Source organism: Xenia sp. Carnegie-2017, unplaced genomic scaffold, assembly GCF_021976095.1.
Source record: "Xenia sp. Carnegie-2017 unplaced genomic scaffold, XeniaSp_v1 HiC_scaffold_16, whole genome shotgun sequence".
Classification (NCBI taxonomy): Eukaryota; Metazoa; Cnidaria; class Anthozoa; order Malacalcyonacea; family Xeniidae; genus Xenia; species Xenia sp. Carnegie-2017.
Genome location: NW_025813469.1, coordinates 13,374,627 through 13,398,399, shown reverse-complemented (window position 1 = coordinate 13,398,399; position 23,773 = coordinate 13,374,627). Strand labels below are relative to the sequence as shown.

Genomic DNA, 23,773 nt, shown 5'->3' with positions numbered 1-23,773 from the left:
CAAGGAAATATTTATACAGATTAATCATGACAGGTGATAACATTTGTCAAAGTAAGCAATCAGATTGTGCTCTCCAGCTGAAGATTTATAGAGATAAAATATTAGAACTTAAATATATCATTATGTAAAGACTATTATGGTTTTCATATTCATCTTGTATCTTTTCTACCCAATTCTAAAAATAAAGTTAGCCAAGGGAGGGTTATGGTAGAAGTTGAGTTTACTAAGTATTCAAAAACAACAACCGATGACTATTGGGTTTCAGGAAACATCAAACATTGTATACAATAACCTTATTGGGTTACATTGTTTATTTTGCTGTATGTTTTATTATCATATAGGAATGGTTCACCATTATATTTTGTTCTTCATTTCACATGGGTCATGTGCATGTTGTACACGCACCATTGATTTTGGTCCTTTCACTTGGCTCATGTGCATATTCAACCATTATACAAGAATGCTTTACCATTATTTGTTGGTTCTTCCATCACTTGGATTGTTTGATTGTCTTAATAATAAATCATATTCCTTCAGCTGCCTCCAAAAACCTTCATTAGGTTTTACTGTTGGTCGTGCTTTCTTTACCAAATGAAATGCATCATCTAACCCAATATTCTTAGATTTCATAAGGTAAGCAATGACAACAGTCGAAGACCTGGACACCCCCCTGCATTGCTGGACATTTAAAGGAAAATCATTTCATTGGCTGAAAATTTTTTGCTGCATAAGCAACAATTTTTAGTTTAATGGCCATCATCTATAAGTTACCTATGCCTCCAATATGAAACGCAGGCTTTAATTAACATTTCAACAAGTTAACAGTGAACATGCTGGTTCAGCATTTGTTTTTTGTAATCAAATTAATATCTTCCATGAGAACATATATTGCGTTGAAAAGCATGTAGAAAAACCTACATGTTTGTATGTATTGATCATTCAGGTTAATTCAGTTGATGTTGACTGATGTTTTGACGTCCTCAGATGTAGTCATCTTCATGCAGAGTCAAGTTCAAAGTAAATAATTATTGCTAAGTACGTTAAAAATCAACATGTAATAATAAAAATATTCAAAGTTTAATTCATTCATTTGAAAACCTAAAATCTTACCATAATAACCTTCACAATACACACACATTAAGAATATCAATGGCCATTGCCATTTTACACTTACCAATGAACCAAAACCTTTCCATCCTCCAGTCCCTTTTCAATGAATGAGGACAGCTCAGCAAAATGCTGATCTATTCTTGTGTCAGGTAAATCCAAAATTTCTACTGTTTTGTACTGAAACTCCTGAGAGAAAAAATCAAAATTTTGACATAAACACAAGAGCCTAGGCTAAAATTTGAAATCCACCATATAAGTTATACTCACATTTGGAAATTGATTTACAATTCCTGTGGCAACATTAACAATATGAGTAATTTTGTGCAGCCTTAAATGTTCAAGATTACAAGCTCCATCTTGTGAAGAAATGTACAAGTTGTCTGCTACATGATATATCTTGTCGTCAATACTTGTATCTATGCAATAACCATCGACTTTACCAATTACTGCACAGACTTTGTCCCCACAAGTCAAGTTGCTTGTTAAAACCTGAACAAAGAAGCAAAAAGGTTTAAATCTACTTTTATTAATCAAACACACTACCAAGTACATTCATACAAATTAAAAACTAATACCTTTGTGCCATCAGTATGAGTTGAGACAGTCGAGACGTGCTTCAGTTGCTATGTTTTAACAAATATTTCATCAGCAAAACTCATTCTCACTTCCCAGTAATGGAAAATTTGACCATTTCGACAATTTTATCCGCACATTTGAATAATATTTTAAGGATAAAGTACGAGTATAAACAATGTATAATAATTAGTGTGACGAAATCGTCTGTATCCGTTCTTTTCTGAACTAAAGATGGTGTGTAGTGTGAAACTATATGATTTTGTAATTATGCATGTTTACGTGAGCATGTTCATTGTTTGAGAGATATAACACGTAGAAATGACATCGGTGCATCAAATTTGCTTCCATAAAATGAAGATATATCGAGGTTTCACTAAATTAACCAAGGTCAAGTAGCAACCAGAAAGATTAAAGGAAGGGGGGGGGGATGCACATTAAAGAAAAACAAAATCACACTGTTGATATTATAGGCAATTGAACATACGTTAATATTTTGTACACCACAAAATGCACGTATATAGAGCGTACCTACCTCAATACAAAGAAACAAACACGTGATTCAGTGACAGTTCATAACATGGAGACCTTATGAATGTATAGGGACCATTGAGTTCTATAAGACCTGGAGGGGAAACGTCAACCAAATTGCTATAAATTATTAGCGCGCGGCCGCGTGGTCAAAAACATGGCGGATTTTGGTTGTCAAAGTCAGCGGAAAGACGCGGGCTCATAAAATGAAATTTTTTTCGCCCACCCGGATTTGACAACCACAATTGCGATTATATAAAATATCAATGCCAAGCACAAAAACTTTAGAATTTTTATCTTTAAAACATGCTGCAAACTTGTTTGGTATACGGATGCTGAAGTAATGCCAGAAAAGGAAACATTTCATGACACTGGTAAGCAACGTAAGATTGTTTACTATTTAAAGTGTTCAGTGTTTTGTTTTAAGTCAATACTTGAAGTGTGATGGCATATATTTTGTGAATGTTTTTACTCCTAAGTTATAATTTAAGTTATGTTTATCCAGTCTTATTTGTTCTTTACTTAATCGCTTGCTAGACGAGGCAAAGCAACCAGTTCTTATCGAGATATGCATATCTTAAAACTCCTTGTTTCAACTGAGTTGAAATGGAGGATTTTTTCATGATATTTTTCTGAAAATATGAAGCAAATATTAAGGACAGAGCTGTATTGAAATCAAATGCAGTGCAGGATTAATTAATGAGCTCTTTGGTACATGTCGTACAATAAAAAATACCTGTATTAAACAGCTAGCTGTTGATGGTGTGTAAAGGTTTGCTTTATGCTAAAATTTTTATAAATGCCATCTGGTGTTTCTGTAAATGAATTGTTTGTTACACAGTGTAGTAAACAGGTTAGTACATCAAAATCAAGATAAAAACTACTTTGTTCAATAATGTGCCAAATTTTGCTCCTACCTTGAAATATTTGCTCAAGAAAAGCTTATCATGACATGCATGAAACATTAAATACAGTACTGCATCATCTGACAAAATCCATATGTTTTCAATTCCAGGTGATTAAAATTCACATAAGATGCATTGGTTGCAATGAAGTTGAATGTGGAAGAAGCAAAATTGATGGCAAAGAACTTTTATGTCTTTTGAAGAATTCGATATCATTTAAAAGAATAAGAGTAGCAATCTAGTAAAAGGCGACATCTGTCTTCAACATGAGACTTTTCAATTATGTGTAGTTACTTTGTACAAAATACTATTTTAGATAAACTTGATTTTAAGTCATTCACTGATATTTTACCAAAAGACAAAAAGAACAATTCAAAGGCATAATGTAAAATTCAAAATTTGTCAAGTTGTTCGAACCTAGAAAAAATTAGTATAGGTAACTGTAATTTGTAAGGACACAAAAGAAAAGTAGTGCAAGAAGGTTAGCATTTTTGAGAATTAATAAGTTCTTGACATACATTACACAAGGCCATAATATTATAAATAATGTCTGTATAATAACAATTATACAACATGCTAAATATCTTCACCTACATTATAATTATTTCAACAGGTTTGCCTTCATGCAGCAATAAGAAAAGTGTTATGTCAGAGAAACCAATGCACTTTGATTTAAGAAATAGTATTTTCAATTGGAAATTAATGTAGTTCTGTTCAGTAGTAGATCCATGGTTGTCAATAACAATCCATTTTCTAATATCTTGGCTCAAGAACCAGCAACATGATTATAGAATTTCTGAATTTCGTTCTTTTGCTCTCCTAGTTCAAGATATTTTCCTCATAAGTTCTCAGTAGATTTATCAGAATATCATAATACTTTATAAGACACCCAGAATCAATCCTACCAAAAAAAACTCAAAAAAATTACATACCTACTTATAATATATTTCCAGTTGACTTAAGTCGTAGGGGTAAGCTAACTTTTCTAACTCCTTTTTGGACATTTTAAGTAAGATTTACCCATCTATTCAAGAAAGACAGTTGCACCAAGCTTTTAACAAACAGTCAAAAACACAAGCAATGCGCATGGGATTATGCATTAAAGCTTAACGACACATTGACAGTGTAAAGAATGCCGTTTTATATTTATTTCTAATATAGCTAAAGCAATACTTGAAAAAATATACGTTATTTTACAGTAGATTTACCTCATTTAAATGTGTATGTCTATTTCACAAAAACCTGAAGCATTATTTTCAATATTTTATGCTTACGGTATCGTGGTTGTTTTGGCTGGTTGTCATTACTATGAGCAGTGTTAGAGTTCCGGTTTCGGGAGGGAGCGAATGTTAAAAATTTTTCTCAAAGTGGAAGTTTTGACAACCAAAATCCGCCATTACCGCCATGTTTTTGACCACGAGGCCCAGGCCCCTTTGCCCCTCCAGGTCTTTTAGAGCTCAATGATAGGGACATGGAGGTGTAGTGCACTGGGGTGTCTACGGCCCCTAGTTCCTGCCACTGACTAGTAATTCAATAGAACCACAGTTACGGCCTAAACGATTTTAAAGATGCACTACTTGTGGCCTGGGACAAAGGAAGAAACTTGCAGACAAGAAAGTCTAATTAAGTGGCTAACTGCAGGCTAACTACGACAAAAGGAATCTCTCATCACCTAAGGTATTCTTAACATGGTCATTTTTCCCATTCTTGCACTCTTTTGTCTGTTCCATTTAGCATTTTGAATGTTATCAATAATTTATTTGTTAGAACTTATTCACAAAAGATGTCTAAACTTTTAATTTGCAAAATTGGATGCAACAATCTTTGTTTAATATGTTTTCCTTGTGTCTTGAAACATGTTTCCTTGTGTTATATAAGCATGATCATCGTATCTAAAATGATTAGAAATATTGACAGTGAAATAAAGAAAGGTAATGAATTTAGGGTGCCACCAAAAACGAATGAGTTTCAGACTTTCAACCAGTGATTCAGACTAAACAAATGTAGTTTTGAGCTGAAAACGTAACAATCGTCAACTCTTGGATTAATGTTAATTCTGCATTATAAGAAAAGACGTAATTTTACTACAACAAATAACCTTGAAGTTAGGATGTTTTTACACCGAGATCGAACTGCCTTATGGGATTGACTAAAGCTCTACTTCTTTGACCTTAAAAACTTTGACCTCAGTTGTGTTTTTTTTTCTTGATGTGCTTCATTGCATTACTTTGTTTTATCTTTTGTCTTTGTTTTGCTTAATATAAATATGTTAAAATATAAAACTAGGCGTTGTTATGCTTTGCTCTCAGCTTCCGTGTTTATCAAACGTAGACTGAAAATTTTAACCTATCTTTTAGCTTCAACTTTTAGTGATAACAAAATTTCGTCAACTCCTGGATTAATTTTGATATTAAATTGTATAGGAAGACGTATGAAATGGCTTGTCGTCCTAATGTTTATGAAAGTGGATATGAAGAATCGAGATTTAAGATTGCTGTTGATGAAAATTTTTACTGTTCAATTTGTCTGAATGTCATGAAAGATGCCAGAATGTGCCATAATCAACACAGTTTTTGTCGTGAATGTATTGAAGAACATCTACGAGTTAATGCACAAAGATGTCCTCAATGTCAAGATAATTTAACTGTAGCTACGCTTCATCCAGCGCGTGTTATAAATAACGTGATTTCAAAGTTAAAGATCAACTGCGACTACGCCAGTCGTGGTTGTCCTGAATTTATAAATGTCGAAGATCTTGAAAGACATGTTGAAAATTGTGGTTTTGCTCCAGTGTTGTGTCTAATGAACGTTGTGGTCTGGAAATAAACAAACGAGACAAGATTAAACATGAAACTGAATTATGTGAATACAGAAAGATTGCTTCTCACGACTTTCGAGAGATTAGCGAAATGTTTCAACGAAGTTTTGAAGACAAAATGGAAATGCAAATGAACAACTTAAGCAGGAAAATAGACGAAGAATTTATTGAAGTAAAAGAATCAGTGAAACCATTGACATCTCAGTATAAAGAAATGATGGAATCTAGAAGGGAAGTAGAAAATGTTCAACAAAATCTTTCTACAGTGACCAAAGAAATGATGGAATCAAGGAAAGAAATAAAAGATCTTCAACAAAATCTTTCTGCAGTGACCAAAGAAATGAAAGAAATGAAAACCGTGATGTTTCAAATGTTAGAAAAGATGAATATAAATGAACAACATGTTCAAACATTGCCATCATCAATTGAAATGGTGATGAACTCTGTAAAAGGTGATATTTTGATTGCTGGAGGTTACACACAAGATTCCATTAAGAGTGTTGAAATATTTTCATGGAAGGAGGAGAAATGGTTTAACATTGCATCAATGGAAAATGAACACAGGCGGGCTTCATCGTTTATTTATAAGAATAATTTATTTGTTGTTGGAGGATATTGCTGCAAGTCAATGGAGACATTGAATATAAAACAGTCTCCTTTGACATGGAAGATATTTCCTGCAGAGCTTCCTTATGAATGTTGGGATAATCAAACTGTTGTTTATAAACAACAAATCCTTCACATTGGAGGATGCATTATTGGCAAACGACTATCAGATTTGATCAGTGAAATAAAGATAAATGGTACAACATTTCATGTTTTGAAAGAGTTGTGTCATATGCCTGAACCACGTCAGTGCTATGGAGCTGTTGTTGTTGATGATAAAGTTCTTATTTTTGGAGGAGATGGAAAAGATCGGAAAGTTTTGTCCAGTGTTTTGGAATTTGGTCCAAGGACTCTTACATTTAAGGAAATGCCTCCATTAACTTATCCATTGACTCAAATGGCAACAGTTCAATGGAGAGATCAAGTTGTTCTTCTTGGAGGTTATGATGGAAGAGAAAAATTGAACAGTGTTATCATGTATGACAGCAAAACAGGTAAGATTACAGTCTTACCATCCATGTTGGAAAAGAGACAGGGGTGTTGTGCAGTTATAACAGGTGATACAATTGTTGTCATGGGAGGTGTGAATGATAAAGGTAATTATCTTCATTCAGTGGAATGTTTTAAAATGGGAAGTAGTTCTTCATGGACATATCTTCCTTCAATGAACGATCCACGATACTTGTCCGTAGCCAAAGTTTTACCTTTTGGACAAAAGTATGTATAAGCAAGAAAACGTTCATCAAACGTTATAACTTACTAAAAATTCTTGTAGCTTACACTGGATGATAAATATGTAAAGTTAAATGTGTAAACCTTTATAGCTTGTTGAAAAATTATTTCTCCACTGATTCACTTTAATGATATACATACTGTATTATATAAATGGTATTTTTCAAATATATTACATGGCTTTGCTTACATCATTATTAAATTATGCGTTGAATTTGTTTCGACTATTTTACATGAAATATATAAAATAATGAAACAGAGACTTTGTCGTGGTGACAAACTTAAAGATGGATTTTAAAATAGCAAATACCATGGTGAATGGTGATAATAACAATATAATAGTTCTTAAAAGAACTGTTTTAACCATAAAACTAACCCAACAATTCAAAGGAACCGTTATTTACAGCTAGAAAGAGACACTATGCATTTCGGCAGACTACTCGTCAGATGTCAACGTCTGCTAAATGAGAAACTCCAAATCATGCTACATTTATAATGTTACAAAAGGTCAATGTCATCCCTATTTTTAAAGATGACACTTAAAACAGAGACAGATTAAACACGTAATCCTTTTGTCGGCAAAGGACAGGATTAGTCAATTTAATTAATACCGACTCCATGACGCCTATCTGGAATAACGAGCGACATTTTTTAATAATTTTAAAGTTTTCATCAGAATAAGCATTGGTAGAGCGAGTGTTGCTTAACAGATGTTTTCCAATTGCTGAATCACATAGAATCGTATTTTTATTTTTACACCCACGTTTGGTAGTTGTCGTAAAGGAACAGTTTATTCTGACAGAAGCTGGTACATGTTCTTTTATTCTTTCACTCAACCTTTGAGAAGTCCTACCTACATAGCGAGCATCACACTCACATTTAAACTCGTGGACTACATTGCTTGATATTTGAGAAGGGAGATACTCTTTGGGAGTGGGTGGAAGTATAGTTCTTTTTTAGAATATAAAGACCACATTGCATGCAAAAAAAAAACTCTCAGTGATATTTTTAGTTTCCTTCTCAATGTCATTAGAGGCCTAGAGAATAAAAGAGCATGTACCAGCTTCTGTCAGGAATAAAACTGTTCCTTTACGACAACTACCAAAACGTGGGTGTAAAAGTGAAAATCCGATTCTATGTGATTCAGCGATTGGAAAACATCTTTTGAGCAACACTCGCTCTAATGCTTATTCTGATAAAACTAAAATTATTAAAAATGTCGCTCGTTCATGAAGTCGGTATTAATTAAATTGACAATCTGTCTTGCCGACATACGTCTTTCTGTGTCAATGTTAAGTGTCATCTCTAAATAGGGATGACATGACTATAACTAACATTATAAATACTCTTCAGAGACTCATTGAACGTTATTTTCTAAATGCATAGTCTTTCTATATGAATTATGTTTAATCTGTCAGTGTTTTTAGGTAAATGTCTCTCTAAAATAGGGATGACATTGACCTTTATGACATTATAAATATAGCATGATTTGGAGTTTCTCATTTAGCAGACGTTGACACCTGACGAGTAGTCTGCCGAAATGCATAGTGTCTCTTTCTAGCTGTAAATAACGGTTCCTTTGAATTGTTGGGCTAGCTTTCTGGTTAAAACAGTTCTTTAAGAGCTATTACATTGTTATTATAACCATTCACCATGGTATTTGCTATTTTGAAATCCATGTTTAAAGTGCTTATATTACGAATTTTAGCCCCCCTTTTTTATGAGCTTCATTGAAAATTTGGATTATTTGAAGAACTATGACATGTCGCTGGACTTAAACAGATAAATATAAGTTCCTTAATTTTGCCTCCAAAGTCGAGTACTATTTGCGAATTTTTTACGACGCCATATTGATACTTGTGACGTAGATAGTTTAACACGTCTGTTTCCGTCAATATAATATTATATTATAGGAGGTGATTTTGTTGTCGTTTTTTTTGTCTTAAAAACAAGTAATGACAGTATTTTCAATAAAATATTAAAAAAATATCAATTTTCCGGAAAGTATGGCTTCAAATCAGTGCTCAGATAATTCGAATTCGATGTCTGAATGCGTATCTGATTCGAGCTCGGAATCCGTGGGTTATGTCGAGCATTGAAACGACTTAGCATATGATGATGAACCGCTCGCAGGAGATGGTGATGAAGTGCATACTCCAGATGATCTCGATGGAATTCTCCCTGCGACATTAGAACAACGAAGTGATGGCGTAATTCCACTCGGTGAATGGTAAGTTGTTGTTTTCTCCTGTTTGTAATGAGCATAAAGTTACTTTATAAACCACAATGCTCCCACGTTTCAGGTGTAATTGTCAATGCTGTCATACCGATTTGTTAGAAGGCATTAGAGTACAGATGCTGTAAGGAAATAGGACCAGCTTTGCAGAAAATGACATTCGATGGCAGCATTGAGAAAGAATCATGCATAACACAGCATGCCAAATTTGGGCCTTTAGTTCTGAGGCTGTTCTTGAAAACGTCGGGCCACTATTGAGAGATAGGAATGGACGTGCTTATCGCCTTAAACATCACAATCATTAAAATGTAAGATTGTAAATTGTATGAGAAACAATGTTATCATCAACATTGTTTCATCAACAATAATTAGTCCAACCTTTTATTTACTTCAGGTACTTGAGAGCTGTGGCATACAGATGGTTAATGCGATGGTTTGTGGGTCTATGGGATGGGAGAATACTCGGCCTTTACCTGCTTGTGTTTACCACTTTATTCGGAAAGCATATCCAAGTGGTAACACAACAGGTTACATACATCAGAGGGCGATGATGGAATAGTCTTTAACTTGTGCACTGTAGAGACTGTTGACCTTCTTTGCTGAGTTTGGAATGGTCAGGAAATATGCCTAGATGAAAACCAAATAGGAGATACATGGATGCACTATATAAGTTGACATGCAGTTTAATGGTTTGAAACAAGAGTGAACAATAAAAATAAATTGGTGCAACTACTGAGAGGTTAAGCTGAAAGAATTAAATGAGAGAAAATCTTTTCTTCAATGTCAGTTTTGGAAAAAAGACAAAAGAAAAAATATATAGAATTAAATCATAGCATAAATGTAAAAATGGAAAATTGCAAGCCGTTCAAATGGCGAATCGTTTGCTTCCCCAGTGCATACTTCAACATGCTCAGCCCCATCACTAGTAGATGGTACTTCCTCATCGAGAGAACATGTTTCCTTCATCGATGGCTTATGGAGAGTATGTCGAATAATCTACAAAACTTATATCGAATTTACATATGACAAAAGAAAAAATTAACATAAACAAGCGTAAACTTACTTGTCTCCGCTTTCAATTGGTTATTTCGTCCTGTAATGGTTCACGAATCCCAGCCACGTCAATGGTTGGGATAGCGTCTTTCTTCAACCTTCTTTTGTGCTTGACTTGCACGCTCAAATTAAGGTCAAAACAAGAATCGTCAAAATGCGCAGAACACAGACACGAGGTGAGGAAGCCTCAAAACCCGGTCTATGTTTACGCAAAACCTGTTTCTTTTTGGAAACAGATGCATCGGCATTCCTTCGGTTTTTGAATCATTGGCGCAACTAATTTGATTAGGTCCGCCAGCAACACAGCGTTTTCCTCCGCGTTTCTTATTAAGATTACTAGTATAATACGCCATGTTGATATATGTGTTCAACTTTCTACGTCACAAGTCATTAGCATACCGATCAAAAAGTTCGCAAAAAAAATGCTGAAAATCGTGACTTTGAACGTCCGTAAAATCACTTTCACCAATCCAATTTCAATTATAATTGCAGATTTAAAATCACTGAAACAAGGTCTTTCAATTTAGCTAATAAAAAAGGGGGGGCTAAAGTTCGTAATATAAACACTTTAAATATATAAAAGCAATTTGCTTAGAGACTATTTACATGGAGGTACGGTAACCCAGCACAAGGGTTATCCCAGAAAGTGAGTCACCCTACGTAAATATGTTTATAAGTAGAGTTCACACATGCGCTAGGGCACCCTTGTGGTAGGCTTGCACTAATAGCACCAACATTCAAGCACTTCTTAAGACTACACCAAACTGTAGCGTTCACACATGCGCCACTAGGGGCACTCTATAGTGGTAGGATTACCCTAATTACACAAACATTCAATCACTTCTTAAGACTACACCAAACTGTAGTGTTCACACATGCGCGCTAGGGACACAGTAGTCGTAGGTTTACCCTAATAACACCAACATTCAATCATTTCTTAAGACTACACAAAACTATAGCGTTAACACATGAGCGCTAAGGGGCACCCTAGTGCTAGGATTACCCTAAAACACCAGCATTCAATCATTTCTTAAGACTACACCAAACTGGATATCAATTTTCGTTAGTACTGCCATTATTATTATACGCAGCAAAATTTAAAACGTGACATACTTTATATGCATGGTAAAATTACAAGAATGAGAAAACTGCACCATTAGCTGTTGGTGTACTGTGCTTTGACCATCTACGACGTGTATACTCGTACGAAATCACGTGATAAGTTTCTTGCTATTTACTGGCTAAAATGACATAAATATGACAATTTGTTATTGCAGCTTCAGATTGAAAATTTTGCCACCTTTCCAGTTTCCTCTCAGACAATAAAATAACGAGGAGATTTTATGTCTGAGAACTTTGTATTCTTGATGTGAACATGACGTCATCAATAATACAGTCGCCATGTTTAGGGTTTGTAACCTGGTTTTTGTACGTCCAAAAAAGTACATTTTGGCTTTCATTTTTTTGTTTTGCGTTTTGGCTGCATTTAATGTTTTTCATTTTAACGAACTGTAATTTTTCTGTCATTTAAACCATTATAAGGTGGTGGGACAGTCACAGTGATTTGTGCTACACAGTGAAATTTAATATTCCTAGGAAAAACGATTATAACGCACAAATATACCAGCAAAGTGTCCTACAGTTTAGCAAGTTAATATTTTAATAATACAGTTATTAGATGGGGTTGAGCATGATATCTAGAATTATTCAGACCGAGGTCAATGTCATCTGCCGAAGCTGGGGGCGGATAACGTTGACAGAGGTATGAATAATTGTTGCATCAAATTGAATAATTGTTTATCATTCACTTCAACAAACTGAAATATTATTTACACTCATCAATGTAAAACATTTCGAAACCTGCCCTTAGTTGTAATTGTCAAACGGTTTTTTTGAGTTCTTCTTGTTTAAATATGCTGTAAATATGTTCGAAACCAGCTTTGTCGCTTTTTTAGTGTTTTCCTCATCAATTTTGTTCAAAAGCTTTCGTTTATTGTTTTTAGAAACTGTGGTAAACATCACTTTATTTGATTTTTCAAATTCATCTTTTAATGGCGTCAGTCAATAATTGTAGAAATTATTTTTCATAGATATGACGTCATACCTACTGATATCAAGAATTAGAACATAGCCAAAGTCATTCGGCCAATCAGCGTCCAGTATTTTGATGTTATAATTGCCCACAAAGTTAAAAGCAAACACATGTGTATTACATAAAATGAAACAACATACGTGTTTTCCCATGTTCAATAACTTTTAAAGTACGTCGTGTATTTGTCGTACCAACACATGCTTCTTTCTTCTTATCTAACTCAATTTTCTTTAGACTTGAAACATCCACTGGAGCAGGTTGTTGAAGTGCTTTTAAATCTGACATAACCAGAGTAGAACTTGGACTTTTGCATCATCTAACAATGATGTGCTTCGATAACCAGTCCGAGACATTATTGTTTGTTCATCACTGAAAATATTCCTTTCTTAGGGTTGTTGGGCACGTAACTTTTCCAAAATCATTCGAAAATCTTCAAACTTTCATGTCAATGTAATCTACCTCGCATTGTTCATAAATATTTATAGAACGTGTTTATTTTAACAGGTTGTGAGCTATACCAATCCAATGTCCCCCTGGCTTATAACTTTCTAGAGGTTTTGAACAAAAACCTGCCTTTACATGGAGCACATCTCAAATACTCGTTGAAAACAATCATCAGCTGTAAACTAAAGATACTTGTATAAGAATACAGCATTTTAAATTCAGTACCATAAGTAATCCTTCTAGCTTTGCCATGCATTGTTCTAAGACGGTGCCCGAGTAAGTGAAATTTTATCTAATGCGAGGGGCTCTCAATCCCATAGAGCACACATGATGGTGCTCTACCCTTACTAATTTGCAGGTAGTTGACCAAATCACTAGCAGTTAGTCATGTAAAATATTTCAAATTCAAATTCCATGTAGGTTGGTATGAAGAAATGTCTAGTACTTATATGCTCCATTCGAATGCCATTGTCAAATCTCTCTTGTAAAATCAATAGCTCAGGTAGGATAATTGTCAGTTGTGGTTAACCATAATTTTGAAGCCTGCTCCCCAGTCACCCTAACCCCACTGGAGCAGGTTGTTGAAGTGCTTTTAAAACTGACATAACCAGGTAGAAGTTGTCCTTTGCATCATCTAACAATGATGTGCTTCGATAACCAGTCGAGACATTATTGTTTGTTCATCACTGAAAATGTTCCTTTCTTGGGGTTGTTGGGCACGTAACCTTTCCAAAATCATTTGAAAAATCTTAATCTTTCATCTCAACGTAATCTACCTCGCTTATTGTTCGTAAATATTTATAGAACGTGTTTAATTTAACATGTTGTGAGTTATTCAGTACGATAAGTAATCCCTTCTGTCTTTGGCCATGCATTGTTCTAAGACGATGACCGTTTAAGTTAAAGTTTATCTAATGAGAGGGTCTCTCAATCCCATAGAATATCTATTATCAGGTGGTGGTCTTATTATCACTAGCAGTTAGTCATCTAAAATATTTCAAAAATTCAAATTCCTTGTAGGTTGGTATGAAGAAATGTCTAGTACTTATATGCTCCAATGATTAGGCACGGTGTCTAAAATTTTAGAATTCCCGTGTATATGAGAGTCTTTGTACTTCTGTCACACAACGGTGGTCTTTCATCAAACATTACAAAATAAACAGAATGAAACGCGTGCGCTGATTGGTCTAGAGCTGTGTTTGCATTAGCTGTGCAAAACACATCTGAGCTCTACTAATCAAATCAATCGTAATAATCAACGAGTCAATGAGAATTTGCAAATCGACTATAAATAAATTCAAGAGGAAAAATTTAATGCTCGCTTGTTTCGCAGTATTGTTATTTTATAAAAGAAATAAAAGATATTTTTCGTTTTTGCACTGACTTGTGCAAACATAGAAGACGTTTGTGAGAACTCTTGAGCATGTGCAGCACTCGATCTTCGGTCTCGAGTTGCACTGATCTACTCTCGAATACTCCCGAAGGTCTCCTCGGTAACATTAGCCTGAGCAAGCACAGTAAACATCTTTATTTCTTAAATGAAACACGATTCATACTAGGAATCAAAAGGCAGGCACTAAAATGAAATCACTAACCTTCCACCTCCTGTTAATAGTATGATGCCCTTCAGAGCATTGTTATCCGAGGGCGCAACATCAATGGTCAGCGGTGATCAATCATGGGTATCACTCTAGTAGGAACGGATAATGAAAATGAGTAATGTGGATAAAGGACGTGGTGAGGGTGATTGGGGATTACGGTGATGATGGTTTGCGATAAAAATGATGGTGAGGGTTAATGTGTGATAAGATAATGGTGGTGAGGGTGATTGTTATGGAGGGTGATCTCCGCCAAAATTAAAAGCCATATTTTCAATTGCTAATGCGCATTTTGTCCTTTGCAATGTGCATTTTGTCCTTTGCAATGTGCATTTGTCTTGATCATATTGCATTCTGGAATCATAATCGGATTTTGTCCTGTTCAATTTCCGTTAAAACGCATTTTGTTATTAAACATTCCATTATGATGACGTAACATTATTCGTGACTCGCAGAACATCAAATTTTACTCGATCACATTATAATTTATTTATAATTTTTACCGCCAAAAATTGTTAATATCAATAAATTATACTGTTGCAATATTTTATGCAATAACTATCACGATCTTTGTCCTTCGAAGCAACTTTAGTATTCTGTAAAGAAACGATTTTTTGGTATGGGGATGATGGAGCGAAAATCGAGAGGCAGCAGCTTTGCTTCGCCGAGCAGCAAATTTACTGAATCCAGACTCTTCTGGATCAGCAAGTCTTAGTTCTTCATCGACTGCTCATGAGTTGCAAGATGTTGCAAGATCTATCTGATGGAATGAATGAGTTTGGACTGGTTGATTTCCTGAAGAAACACAAAGATGTTGTTCAACCTCAGCTTTTTCCACAATCAACTGCTTCTATTATTCATAAAGACGACTTAAAAAGAATTATTGAAATTGAAGAAGAAGGCGTTCATTGTAATCAACTGATGTTGTTTTTGAAACAATACATTGATCTAATTGATGGGACAACTAGTGGTAAGTGTTTTGGTAGAAAGATGCAGGGAAGGTTGTAATTGGTTGTAGTCAGTCTATGTATGTGTTTCTTTTGTGTGAATATGGTTTGCTTTTTAATATTTGCACCACAACTGATTATATATCATATGTTGGAGCAGCAGTAACTTTATCTGTTTGAACAATATCAATGTCAGTAATATTTTCTTGCTTTTAAATTGGACCTTTGCTTGACTGTTTGAGGTACTAGTTATATTAATACTTTAATACTTATCCATTCCTAGGGCAAATCTTAAAGATCTGTTGTCTTTTTGGACTGGGTGTGATTTACTGCCTGCAAATGGTGCAATCCTGCATTCTCAAAGTTGACAGAACAAAAGATCGTACTCTGCTGCCAGAAAGTGGAACTTGTTTTCATTTGTTAGTTCTTCCATGTTATGAAAACTTCGATGAACTGAAAGCTAAACTGGATAGGGCTTTGCAATTTGGTTCAAGAGGATTTACCAATATTTGATCTTGGAACAGTTTATACATTTCTTTCAGCAATAACATAGCTTGTTACAACTAATATGGATGATGCACTAAATTGAAATATTTTCATTCTTTGTTTTGGATATCATTTTTATAGTTAAAGACTTAAAGTGAATATGTTAATGTTTCATTAAATTTTGTTATGTCAGTGCATCAGCATTTATGTGCTAAAAAACATTTTCTGCTAAAATGTTGAAATAATCAACATAATGCAAAATTTATAGCCTTCGTTGCCATACATATCTTCTTTTTTATTATCTGAATTGACACCAATGAACAATAGGTCAAGTAGCTTTTCTTGTTTTGTGAGTTCACAATGTCACTCGTCTTCCTGGTGCAGTCTGGTATTTATAAACTGAAGCACCTCAATGTATATGTCAGCACCATTATGATTAGAAGGCCTTAAAGGATTAATGGTTCTTTGCAGCTCATCAAGATCTATTTCATTCAATGGAATGTTGGTTTCTGGAACAATCACATGTTGCTGATCTGTTTCATGACATGCGTAGTTTTGTGTAAAGGTGGGTGGAAATTCTTGGTTTACCTTAGTGAATTGGAACATTAAATTAGATTCTGACTTCAACATACATCAATTAGCTTTGGATCCAGTCTGATGATTATAATGTAAAGTGTAGTCTAAAAAATAAAGTCATGAGTTATTGCATAAAATATAAAATACCTGCTGTATATGGTCGTTTGAATTATTGGCTAGGAAGATCCTTGGATCCATAGCTGTTCAGGTGATAGATTTCTTTCTGTTCTTATGGGAGATCTATTGTAACCTTCCTGGAAAATTTCCAAATTTCTGTTAATAATTGGACAAAACACATAATGCAATGAAAACACATGTTCTTCATTTGATGGATCCAATATTCCATTACTTTCCATATGATAGAATAAATGATAAAAAAGACTTGTACAACCAACAAAAAGATCTCGCCAAAAGCGCTCAATCCGTTGGTTGTGCACACTTCTTCCGGTAATATGACTGCGACCAGGTCCTCGTAAATGGTGGTTTAACATAAATTGAGCAATACCAACATTTTCCCCTCCTTTATCAGTTCTTACTCTGGATGGCAGTCCATATTGAGATACACCAGATAGAAATAGTCTTAGAACTGTATCAGCTCGATTGTTTGTGCTACAGCGAATAAATACCAGCAAACGTGAATAGCCATCTATTCCTGCATGAGTCACAAATCTCCATCTAAAAATATGAAACTACTAGCACATTTGTATGCAAAACTGAGATTTATTAACGCCCCGAATAGGTATTTTTTAGTAGCCCACCTAATCAATTTGTGATTGCCATCAACATGCCAAAGTGACAAGGGGCTAGTAACATGATACTTACGTCTGTTCACTGCTGTAAGAGACAAAGCACGAAACAATGTACCTGGATCAACTCTTCGCATCATTTCACGAATCCTATCCTGCTGAATTCGCAAACCTCTTCTAACAGCAATCCTGGAATACGTTTGTAGCCAAGATTGGGAAACTCGTTCGTTAAGTTTCTTATGACCAAAAACGCAAAATCCCGATCTGGACTTCCTTCGAGGTCAGCAATACAACCAAAATAGAGTTGCGAAGGAGTCTTACAAAGTATAACCTGTCTGCCGTTTTAGGGTTGTAGACTTGTAGGTAAAACAATTGGTTTATTTTGTTTTCATTTATATTTCCGCATGAAGAAAATAAATTATAAATAAATTATAATGTGATCGAGTAAAATGATGTTCTGCGAGTCACGAATAATGTTACGTCATCATAATGGAATGTAATAACAAAATGCGTTTTAACGGAAATTGAACAGGACAAAATCCGATTATGAAATTTCAGAATGCAATATGATCAAGACAAAATGCATTACAGGACAAAATGCACATTGCAAAGGACAAAATGCGCATTAGCAATCGAAAATATGGCTTTTAATTTTGGCGGAGATCACCTCCATAGATTGTGGCTATGTGAGTTTTGGATAAGAACAAGACTTTACGTAATATGAATGACAAACCTCTCCCCAGGTTTTGGAGCTCTCATACTGTGAACAATTCACGAGCAGAAGTTTTGTAAAAGTTTCATAGCGAAATAACGACACAGATTGTAGTAGAAGTTTTGTTGGCCATATTTCAAAATCTATAAAATAAAACTTTCTATTTGATCCATACGTACGTTCTCTGATATTACGATATTTACATAAAGTATGAAGAAAATTTTTGAAATGGGACATCAAGAACAAGAATGCTATGGAATTTGACTGGGGGCAGTTTTCAAAATGATGGTTAACCACAACTGACAATTATCCTACCTGAGCTATTGATTTTTTACAAGAGATTTGGCAATGGCATCTAAAAGTAAAATAAAACTCTGTCTTTTATAAACAAATAAAACAACACTTCTTAGCAATGAACGGTTATATATTTTAGAAAACAGTTTTTGGTCAACTGACGAAATTTTTACGGGTGAGGGAGGATTGTGTCAAATCATTTCGATCAATTCACATGGTGTCGTAACTCGTTGTGTTACTCATTCTTTATCAAATATAAAATTATCAATATACGTACGTAAGATAGTGACTTTCTCCTCCTTCGGTCCGCCACTCTTGAAGACAAAACATCACATATGGTTGTTGACAAACACAAATTATAACAGTTCATCCTAAACTTGACTTAACAGACATGTTGTCAGTCACTGATCTGATGCTTGACTCTGTTATGTACGCTGTCACCTGGCAACAAACAAACTCACGGAAGGTGGTAAAGGAATTGTGGAAAGTGTCTGTCATGCTTTGGAAACTTTGTATCGAAGACTCGTCTCCGATATTTCATCAATGCTAAATAATTTGAGAGTGTCAAAAGATCAACACATCGTACGTAGTCTTTGTTAAAATACAAGTTCTCGGAGACAGTAAAGTGTTTTACAAGTATTAAAACAAATTTCACTTTCATGAACAAATTCTCTGTACGTCAGAGAACAAATCAATGAGCTCGTTCAAATGTGTCACATTCACAGACTTAAAGGATTGTTTACCTACGTATGCACCTGCGTAGTGGGCTCAATTAACATTTCCTGCGTTGTCTATAAAAAGAACAAAATTCTATCATAGGAAGAGTAACTGATACCAAAAGAGGTCCATCTACAGGTGTCCCAAAAAACGGACGCACATAAATTAATTATGTATTCGCTAAAATTGCCATGCAAAATAATGTAATTAGCTGTTTTCACGAAGACGACGGAAAGGCCAGCGAGGGCCTTATGTTACTGAGTATTGAAGGTATTGGTTGAGTTACAATGTGAAGATTACTTTGCAATTTTTTTTAGCCTTCAATCATAAAATTCTATGATAAAAGTCTACAAGGTGTACACCTCTGAAAATGTGCCAGGAACCACAAGTTACATAGAACAATGAGATTATTGTCCCAATGAAACTCTTTTTACAAATATGTGATGATATAAATGTTAAGTATACATAATATGCTATCTGTTTGCATTCTATATTTTAGTCACCTATTGGTTAATTATTTTGAAGGTAGTGACACAGGTGCCCCAAGTTTATAGAGACATCAATGGTGTAACGAATTTCTCAAAAACAGCAAGATTTGCAAATGTTATTACATATTAGCTTTTCAGCCAGGTTGTTTGACTAAACACTGTACTCATAGAAATTCTTTAAATTTCATTTGGTACATTCTGAAAAGGTAAAACAAAATTTCAAGACCTGGAATGATATATTGATGCAAAGGAAAAGCTGGAAAAAACCAACAAACTTGGATATGCCAATTATCTTGGACTGTGGTGGTGAGCCACATAATCATTACAAGAAAAGATAATCAATATAACTAATACCTTAACAACTTCAATGCTTGGACTCTTATAAGCATTTGCAGTCTGTGCTTTGGCTTTTTGAATGCATTTTAACTTTCACTCCTGTTCTTTACTGTAGAAATACAAATACATATGCTTAAAATCACAAACATCTTCAGCGGATGATTGGTTACTTTATCCATAACAACACTTAATGTATCAACTTAATTCTTGTGCATTATTTGTAGACAAAACCATGTAAAATTTTAGGTCAAAGCAGACGTAATCTTGATGACATACACCTCAGTTTAGGGTGTACTCCAAAAATTTCTTCGGGGGTACAAAATATGGTTTTGAAAATAATGACAACATGGGAGGTTTGAATTAAATCAACAGCTGATTTCAAATTTTATTATTATTTTTATCCTTAATAATTTCATGAACAGTCAATGATAATACACAATTTTGTTCACAAATTTACCTTTGAGTAGAAAATCTTCTATAATCGTTCAATTTATTTTCTTGCTCATCAATCGACATGGATGTATTTAATACCGTAATAGGGCAAAATGTGCAGTTTAATTCATTTGACTCTGCCTGCCAACCTTCTTTAAGGACTTCTCGCTTTCTTTTCGGTGCCATTCACCTTCACTACAACTCTATATATCTGTATATCTTTAACATAGGCAGAAAATTTTGCTCCGATATTCAAAATTTGAAGTGCAGTAACAAATATTTCAAAAACATTGCTCGCTAAAATTCTCAAATTTTGCGCGGTCATAATCAAGTCGTTTTCATAATGGTTTCCATCCATCAAAACAACATTTATATCACAGTCTAATGGGAGAAAGACTAGGACCTGATAAATATTGAAAGTGAAACAAAAACAAAATTTTCGACATAAACGGCGTTTTTACATTTTAAGAATTATTAATTATTCATTTTCTTTATGTAGCTATTTTAAATCATATTTTAGAAATAGTCTATTTGTTTAAAAAACAAATGAGACTATGACTAATGCAAAGATAATATATTAAGTTCTATCTCTAGTTCATCAGCATTAAAGAGTCGATTGTTTATGTTTGGTTTTTAAAATGTTTGATAGAATTTTTTTTGTACACTTTCTTTAAACTTAATTTTGATTTTGAGTTTGACAAAGTAGTCAAACATTTAGGGGAATGGGTTCTAAATAGTTGTGCGCAACGATTGCAATAAAAAATTCCATCCTTTTCGAGACGTTTCAGTGATTTGACGTACATTTTTATAAGGTAACTGTCTGGTAATTGCATTGAACTAAAATACATGGTACGCTATCTGAAGCAAATAATGAAGCCAATCTTACCCCAGACAAGCGTGTTAGAATTTCGAGATTCTCTCGCGGAGTGAAAATTGACTGACTACAAACGCGTGTCTGGATGTAATCTCGCGTGTCTGGGTGTAAAATTTGGCTTCAAAATATTATTAGGCTTATCTATTACAGATAGCGTTCCATGTATTTTAGTTCAATGGGTAATGGAAGGAGTTCGTATTTTTGCGTGATATACAAATTTGAAAACAAAGTTTTCTTTCTTTATTATCCCCGTACTCTTAGTGCATGTTATGTGTTTTTGTGTTCACGTGCACATCATGTTTAGGTAAAGCTTCTCATTGGCTGAAACGCGTCACATGCTCACTGAATATCATTCTCTGATTATGCTCGCACTTTATAGCAAGAGTGTATGAAGCATATTACATTGATCATGATGTTTGTTATTCATAGCTCAGGCTTTTTTATAACAAAGAAAATGTTTTTAGTAGTTTTCATACTGTTGATGAAGCTGTCAACTGCATCAAGTTTTACTATGTTTGTAGCTACTTTAATTTAAAACAAATTCCGAAGAAACAAGACATCTTGAGATTGCAAAATATGAATCAAAACAAGACGAAAGTAAACTTGTAAATTTTCGACTTCAAAGTCATCCTCATTCTGTCTGTGCGTTTTTCTGTTATAGCAGGAAGTAATAGTACAGGTAGCTTTTGTAAAGTCAATTGTTTTCAAAAATTGTCCGAAATCTTAGTCATTTACAGAAATCGCATGCAATGTAAGAGAAGACAGCAATTTTGCATCGAACGACAATGATTATCGACAATGAAAGTGAAACAAAAATGAGACATAAAGACTATGCTTAACTATGAAATAATATATCCTTATGAAAACCGACAAGTTTTCTGAAAGTGACTACCGCAAAGAATGTCGAAACGTCAGTCAATACGAGCACAACAGTCAACCACTGGATATACATCTACAAAGATGTAAGATTCAAGTCAATTGCAGTTTGCAACGGCCATAGTAGTTGAACAACTGCAAGCAAAGCTAAGTTATCTCTAATACTGATAGTTCCAGGCTAGTTCCGTGTGTATGAGAGTCTTTATACTCGGTTTCCTGTCATACAACGCTTACTTTATCAAACACTATTTGAATTTTTGTACCTTGAATAAATATTTATTTTCTTAATGCAAAGTTGTATGCAAGACATATTCTATATATCTAATAATCCATGAGTGGATTCTGAAAAAACAACAAGGAAACAAATTTGATAACTTGCAAGTCGCGCAAAATAACGCCCGAGAACAAAGAAGCTTTTGAGCCATGAGAGATAGCTAATAAAAGCCATCTGTCAAGGACGTTGAACTGTATGAATAACAGTTCAATAATCAGAACATTATATTCCTCCATTTTTCCGCATTTGTTTTCTTACGTAACGTAAACTTATCTACTTATCTTTAAGTTTCGTTGTTTTTGTTAACGATTCTCCAATACATTTGAGAAAGCTTCAAACTCATACAGCAACGAATCATCTAAGATTTGTCTTGATACAATGTAACGGATGCAATGTGGTTGTTCTGCATAATCTAAATCAAAAAAAAATGACAAGGGACAATCATTCTGTAAACTTTGTAAACAATCATTATCAAAAGCCTCAAAAAATATTGAAGTTGCATGTCAGGGTATCACTGACTGGAATAATAAAACTGGAATCTCAATTTGACTATAGATATGACGAAATTTTCTATACAACTACGGTCTAAATGGCAACTACCGCAAAGCAACTTCTTCAACTGATAAGTATTAACAAATGAAATGCGATAGTTGTCGCGGTTGAATTTCAATTTTGACGAGTGCGAAATGAAATCAACGTATAAAAGAATAAGTTGTATGTTTGTCACTTCCGGATAGATGTTCGGCATTTGCATTTGTGCTTTGCACTAGCAAAGACTGAAATAAACAAATAATGAACAGGGTCTTTGTAAAAAAAATATTTTACGCTTTTGTGAAGTTTTAATTCTGAAAGCGAAAGTTAATTACTCCACAACTTTAGTTTTGGAACAGATGCACAGCATGTAGTAGTGAAGGCAGATTTGCACAGCATTCACTGCATGAGATGTGGCACGCACATTATTTTGCTGCATATAGTACATAATACCTATCCATCCGTCAAAATCAAAATAAAATTTTGAAAATCATAAAATATTGGAACTATCTTAGTCAACATAGCTTTATAGATAACAGTTAACTAGTTAACTGTTATGTGAAAGATAATCTTGTCGGTGTTAAAACAGAAGACTTTAGAGACCCAAACATGTATGGAATATGTTACATCAACACTAACATTTACTTTTAACTGTTAGTTCGCAATGGCTATTACAGTGTACTGAATTTTAACGGTTCAAAGGAGAAAATGTGCGTATGCGTGTTTTGAGTGTCGTAAATCTGTCGCCAAGCATCTATGATTAATTTGGCCGCATACCATGTGTAC

At 34.3% G+C, this 23,773-nt stretch overlaps 3 protein-coding genes and 1 long non-coding RNA gene across 4 annotated transcripts; 2 read left to right on the top strand and 2 right to left on the bottom strand.

Annotated features, from left to right (window-relative positions):
* Positions 1-408: 408 nt before the first annotated feature.
* Positions 409-2,245, bottom strand: LOC124436123 (dual specificity protein phosphatase 19-like; the record flags this gene model as incomplete). Its single annotated transcript, XM_046986049.1, is given in 6 exon segments — positions 409-667; positions 670-678; positions 1,175-1,296; positions 1,378-1,599; positions 1,686-1,733; positions 2,219-2,245. Coding segments are annotated over 6 exon segments (624 nt in total), but the record flags the coding sequence as incomplete, so codon positions are not given.
* A 3,310-nt stretch (positions 2,246-5,555) lies between these two features.
* On the top strand, positions 5,556-5,945 carry LOC124436122 (TNF receptor-associated factor family protein DDB_G0273435/DDB_G0273505-like). The gene has a single exon (XM_046986048.1). The coding sequence runs from the start codon at positions 5,556-5,558 to the stop codon at positions 5,943-5,945; it is 390 nt and encodes a 129-aa protein (XP_046842004.1).
* A 374-nt stretch (positions 5,946-6,319) lies between these two features.
* On the top strand, positions 6,320-7,270 carry LOC124436120 (kelch-like protein 12). The gene has a single exon (XM_046986046.1). It carries the CDS (start codon positions 6,320-6,322, stop codon positions 7,268-7,270), a length of 951 nt encoding a protein of 316 aa, XP_046842002.1.
* Positions 7,271-16,252: 8,982 nt separating this feature from the next.
* On the bottom strand, positions 16,253-16,885 carry LOC124435878. The gene is made up of 2 exons (XR_006945202.1): positions 16,855-16,885; positions 16,253-16,719 (listed from the first exon to the last, which is right to left on the bottom strand). It is a non-coding gene; the product is annotated as an uncharacterized LOC124435878 (long non-coding RNA).
* Positions 16,886-23,773: the final 6,888 nt, after the last annotated feature.

What these genes read in the sequence shown, in the direction of transcription:
- LOC124436120 (XM_046986046.1), top strand. Translation starts at nt 6,320, where the DNA reads ATGAATATAAATGAACAACATGTTCAAACATTGCCATCATCAATTGAA.
- LOC124436122 (XM_046986048.1), top strand. Translation starts at nt 5,556, where the DNA reads ATGGCTTGTCGTCCTAATGTTTATGAAAGTGGATATGAAGAATCGAGA.